This window comes from Pteropus vampyrus, unplaced genomic scaffold (assembly GCF_000151845.1).
Source record: "Pteropus vampyrus isolate Shadow unplaced genomic scaffold, Pvam_2.0 Scaffold23, whole genome shotgun sequence".
NCBI classification, from domain to species: Eukaryota; Metazoa; Chordata; class Mammalia; order Chiroptera; family Pteropodidae; genus Pteropus; species Pteropus vampyrus.
This window is the reverse complement of record NW_011888804.1, coordinates 8,528,730-8,534,058: the sequence shown is the minus strand read 5'-3', so window position 1 is coordinate 8,534,058 and position 5,329 is coordinate 8,528,730. Positions and strand designations below refer to the sequence as shown.

General features: G+C 44.4%; 1 protein-coding gene across 1 annotated transcript in view; it reads right to left on the bottom strand.

Moving 5' to 3' along the window:
* Positions 1–5,329, bottom strand: part of CCDC60 (coiled-coil domain containing 60) — a 72,807-nt gene that overhangs the window by 19,327 nt on the left and 48,151 nt on the right. The window contains exon 7 of the mRNA XM_011356070.2: positions 1,398–1,632. Within this exon, the coding sequence (XP_011354372.2) occupies positions 1,398–1,632 (235 nt within the window). The remainder of the gene's footprint in view (positions 1–1,397; positions 1,633–5,329) is intronic.

Here is a 5,329-nt window from a genome sequence, read left to right as displayed (position 1 = left end):
TAAAATATTATCTACAGTTGCCTTGCTAGTTATAGTTTTCTTACTTATTGTCTCTTCTTCTTTCTAAAATGTAAGCTTGGGGAGATCAGGTACTGTAACTCTCCATGCATTCAATAGCTGATCAGTAGATAGGTATTGAATGAAAGAAGGTTCAAGAAATCCATAAGTCACACATTTGCTGATAGCTTATCTTAGTTCCTCTCTGTCTCAAATGATACTTCTGTTCAGTAAACGGTTTTTCAGGGCTTGGAGCCTTTGTTGGTCCCCTGTCACCAAGGGGGAAATTTTTCTCACTGGCAGTCATCACTCTGCGTCCTGACCACTCCCTGGATTCTTGCACTTTTGCCCATTTCCGGCTTGGATGATGATCAGGGTCCCAGTCAGGCTTTCTGGTCTACCTGGATCTCTTGTCCAACCTCCTCGAATCTATACTACACCCAGTCTTTGTCTGCTCAGCTCAGCCCAGGCTTGGTTGTTATGGGCATCTGGAGATTGTGGAAGAACCCTGGCTGAGAAGGCAGGCCCCAGCTTGGGTGCCGCTGAGCGAACAGCAGCTATGGATATGGCAGGGAGGTGTCTCATGCAGCAAAGTCAACACTTTTGCAGTGGGCCGGCCACCTCTCTCATGTCCTTGTCTTTCTCTTTTTCCTTTCTACCTACTCCAATCCATAAAGCCTTCCACAGATTTTCTAAAGAACTTGTGTCCCCCAAATTGTGAACCACTGTAAAGGTGTGTTCCAGAGTGGGGGATCACGGAGTGATACAAATTCCATATATAAAATGTTTAGAAAAGGCAAATCCTTGGAGACAGAAAGTAGATCTGTGGTTGCCGGGGGTGGGGGCCGGGAAAGGAGAGGATCTGCCAGTGGATTTGAGGTTTTCTTTTTTGGTGGGTTGAAATGTTCTAAAATGAGATTGTGGTTATCTAACTCTGTAACTTTAGTAAGAAAATCGTTGAATCGTACACTTGAATTGAGTGAATTTTATGCAAATTATAAGTCAAAATCTGTTAAAAATAGACACAGAATTTCAAAACCTAGTAAGAAAAAATATTAAATATCTCATTAATAATTTTTATATACTGACTGCATGTTGAAATGATACTATTTTTTATAAATCGGGCTAAGTGTAATATATTATTAACATTTTAAACAAAGACATTGATGACCAGTGGCTGTCTCCGAAGGAGAAATGGCTCGGAGTCACTCAGGTTATAGGATATGTTCCTGATCTCCACTGGTGTAAAGCAAAGGGGTCTAAGGAAATAGCACAGGGCGAAGGGACCCCTGTGTCCCCTTTAGTTGAGCTGGGGCAGAAGTGAACCAGGAGAGGTTCTCGATATCTGGCTTCAAGGCAAAGTGTCAGGGCAGATTGCTCAAACCTCAGGTCGTACTTACTGACATGGAGAGGTTCTTCGTCTGGCTTGGTTGAAGACGATTCATTGTCCTCGATGTCCTTACTGCCCGTTGCCTGGTTGATCACACTTGGGGGCTCATCTGAGCCAGGGTTCATGGAGAGCATGCTGCTCTGGGGAGAGGAGCCCCCACTAGTCCGAGACAGACTGAGTGTGGAGCCTCGCCGGCTTGGTTTGCGGCTCGTGGCACGTGGTGCAGGAATTTTGAATTTTTTACTCTGAAGGAGAGAGAGAAGAAAAGGGGGTTTTAGAAAGAAGGAAGGAAGGACAGGAGGATGGAAGGAAGAAGAAAAAGGAGAAGGAGGGTCGAAAGAAAGGAGGGAGGAAGCGAGGAAGGGATGGGAAGGAGAGGAAGGAAAGGAAGGAGGGAGGGAGGAAAGAAGGAAGGAAAGAAAAAAGTGAAAACCTGGCTCTGAATGTGAATTCCTTTTAGCTCTTTCCAAACACTATGAGATACATCCTCAGTGTGGAATTACCTTCTGTCACAAATTAAGATAATTTAAAAATAGGTACTACTTGAAGTAAATGCGATGAGACTTATTCTATTTAGTGAGTCCCACGATTGCCCAAGCAGTCACTACAGGAAGCCAAACACGAATTCCAGTGATGCTGCCGTGACCTAGAGTAATAATCATCAGGATTGCTTTTTAACCTGTGGAAGAAGGTGGCTCTAATCGCTACATCTTGGTTTTTGACTCCAAATCGCATGCATCGACTCCTTGTTCACCATGTTGATGCCTGGGCCTCAAGGAATGAAGATTTGTATTAATTTGGGTTTTCCAAAGAACGCAAGATGGAGAAATTCTAAGCTTAACCTTTAGAAGGTGGAGTAGGAGGAAGCAGAGTTGGCTAGTGGGGTTGCACTCTTGGGGGAAGACTCATGGTTATGGTGGGTCTAGGAGGGTCTGGATGACAAGTTCTAGAAGGTCTGGGTAGGAAGGGAAAGTCTTGTAAGGGGAACACAGATTTTTGTTGGAAGGAAAGGAGTCAGAGAGGATTGGTTACAGGGGAATGTTTGTGTGTGTGTGTGTGTGTGTGTGTGTACACACACACATCCTCTTGCATAACTGGTGTTCTTTCAGAATGCACTAGGTGGGATCATATCCTCATTTAACTCATGACCCAAGTCTTAGAGAGGCTTCCTAACTTGCCGAAGGTCACATAAGTAGCAAGTGGTACATCCAGGACTCAAACGCAGGTGAGGCTAATGCCAAAGCTAATTATTATGCCTCGCTTAAAAATACTGTAAAAGCCTTTTTTGATGGCATTGAAAATGCCCCTGATCCTGTGCTGTTGATTCTTTATGACCTTTAAAATACCAGGTTTATGATGGGGAAGAGTAGACCCTCAGCTGCTCCAGAGTTAAGAGCTCTATATGGGTCTGGGCTATAGTTTACACTCAATTCATAGAAACAATTTTATTTGATAACATTTAAAATGAAAGCTCTTACAGGGCAGACTGAGGTCTTCTTGAGATGAAACTCATACTGTTTGATACCCTAGGGAAGAAGACAGGGAGAAGTTGTAGCCACACAAACATTTAACAAATATCTAACAGGGTGGAGAGAATTGTATCCAGCCGGATTCATTTCAGGGAGTCCACCATATATGATCAGAAGTAATTTTTTCATTGGCTACCTTGTAGGGCCCTGAGTGTAGGTGGAACTTCCCTGCATTAGAATTGGGGAAGGATTTCTTGGTTGCACAGTGGAGGAAGAGGGAGGAAGAGGGATGGGGAAGGCTGTCAGGCTTAAGATGTGATCTCTCCTGTGACCTATCCCCCTTGCCCAACCTTTAGTGAAATTCTGCACAAATGACAGAATGCTTCAGAGTGTAACCTACTGGCCAATTGGAGTATGAACTGGGCTTAACCAGATCTCCAAGGGGACATGTGGGTTACAAAATGACTGTGACAAAGCAAAAGCAAATGCCAAAAGTTGAGGTGTTCTCTTCTTGGATAAATTAGGAGCTTAATACAGTGTCCTCATTGTCCTGACATTGCAACTGGTCAGGAGCTTGCCAGACTGATGGAAATTTCTTCAACTCTCTGCCATCCTGGGGAGACATGATATCAGGGCTCAGGGATAATATATGTAGAAGTAGCCTCTGCTTTTTTCATCTGACACAATCTGAATTCCTGACTCTGAAAACCAGGCTCTTTAGATCAATGTCATTTTTAAAGACGAGACAGATTGTGTCATGGGGGCAGCCTGGAGTCTTGCAGTGAGCCCTGGACTCAGAGCCAGGGGTCCTCAGGGAGGCCTTGAGCAAGTCATTCGGCCTTGCCTCAGTTTCCTCGTCTATAAAACAAAGAGGAGGGACTGGGATGATCTCAGAAGAGCTTTCCATATCCAGAGTTTTGTGTGTATCTTCCTTGGGCTGGGATTTTATCCTGTGCTTCTAAAGTTTCCACTAATTAAAATTCAGTTAACAACCTCAGCCAGGAAATCCAGAGTGAAAGTCTGACCCTTCCGATTAATTGATAGTGGCAGAAAAGTAAAATGGGGGTGGGGGGATGTGACAAGCAGTTTCAGCATCTCGCTTGCCCTTTATTGAACTGACTCTCTCTGAATCGACTTAAATCCCCAAATGCTCCTTCTCTATTTTTGGTACCTCACTCAGGAGCAGTGTTAAGCAGCTGCTGTGTTCCACCTCACCAGGGACTGCAGTGGTTCCTTATACTTTCTCAGAAGCAAGGGTCCCAAACCTGCGGCCCATGGAGAAACGTGTTTAACAGCCCAGGATTGTTTTGTACATGAAAACCGAGGCTATTGGTCGTTCTCGAGAACGATAAGCCCTAGGTTCCCATTCTCACATGGCAGAAATGAGCTAGAGCTGTGCAGTGGTTCTTCCCTTTAGCTGTGCAGGAGTATTCTTGTCTGCCACAGACCTCACCGCTCCATATTGCCTTACTCAGCCTGATTTTTTTTTTTTTTCATTTCTCAATTTGCCGGGCTCTTACGAACATGGCCTTGGCACTGACAAGCTCGGTACATACAGAAGAATATCATTTTCTGTGTGAGTTGATCAGAGCCTCTCTTTCAAAGTGCTAATTTTACAGGTGGAGAAACTGAGGTCAGGAAAGATGAAAGGACTTGTCCAGTGCCACACAGTGAACTGAATCACAGTGGCTGAGCTAGGTCTCCTGACTCCTAATTTAGGGTCCCTCCACCCTCAGAGTAGATCGTGTTGCAGCCTAGAGTTTGACCCATGGATTGGCCCAGGGAATTAGTTTTGTGAGTTCAAGTGCAGCGATTCACTCTCTCCTCCTCCGATTTTAGTCGTGCATATTCCTGAAGGACATTTTTTAAAGGTCTGTGACTCCTGCTGCTTTTCGTGCGCATCTCTGGAGACAGATGCACGTGATATCTCCATAGCAACTTTCTGTTATAAAAACAAATGCTCTTATGTCTCAGAGCTATGGGCACCCTGATGAAAGAGCAAGAAAATGGTGAAACTCTTCGTGAGGGGCAATTATAATCCCGATACCATGGAGAACATGCATTTGAAGGCTCAGCGTTTCGTAAAGTGCTTAATAAACAGACCCAGGATTAACTCTTGGCTCTCATTGCCCAGCTGTGTGACCTCATGCAAGTCACTTAACCTCTCTGAGCCTCAACATCCTCCTTTCACATCCGGAGATAATAATCGTGCCCCAGAAGATTATTAGGACAGCCTAGCGACCTTAGCACAACCGGGCCCATTGTAATTACGGCAAAAAGTGGCTTCTGTAAATTCTATAACCACGACAATACTTAGCATTTTAATGTTTTTAAGGTGAGTTTGCATATTGTCTCTTGGGGTTCTTTACCAATGTCGTGAAGTAGGCGGTGGGTATGGGAAGGTTTAGCGAATGCTCTAGTTGTGTGCTTTCTCGGTCATCCTTACATACCTAAAAATCACCTCTTGCTATTA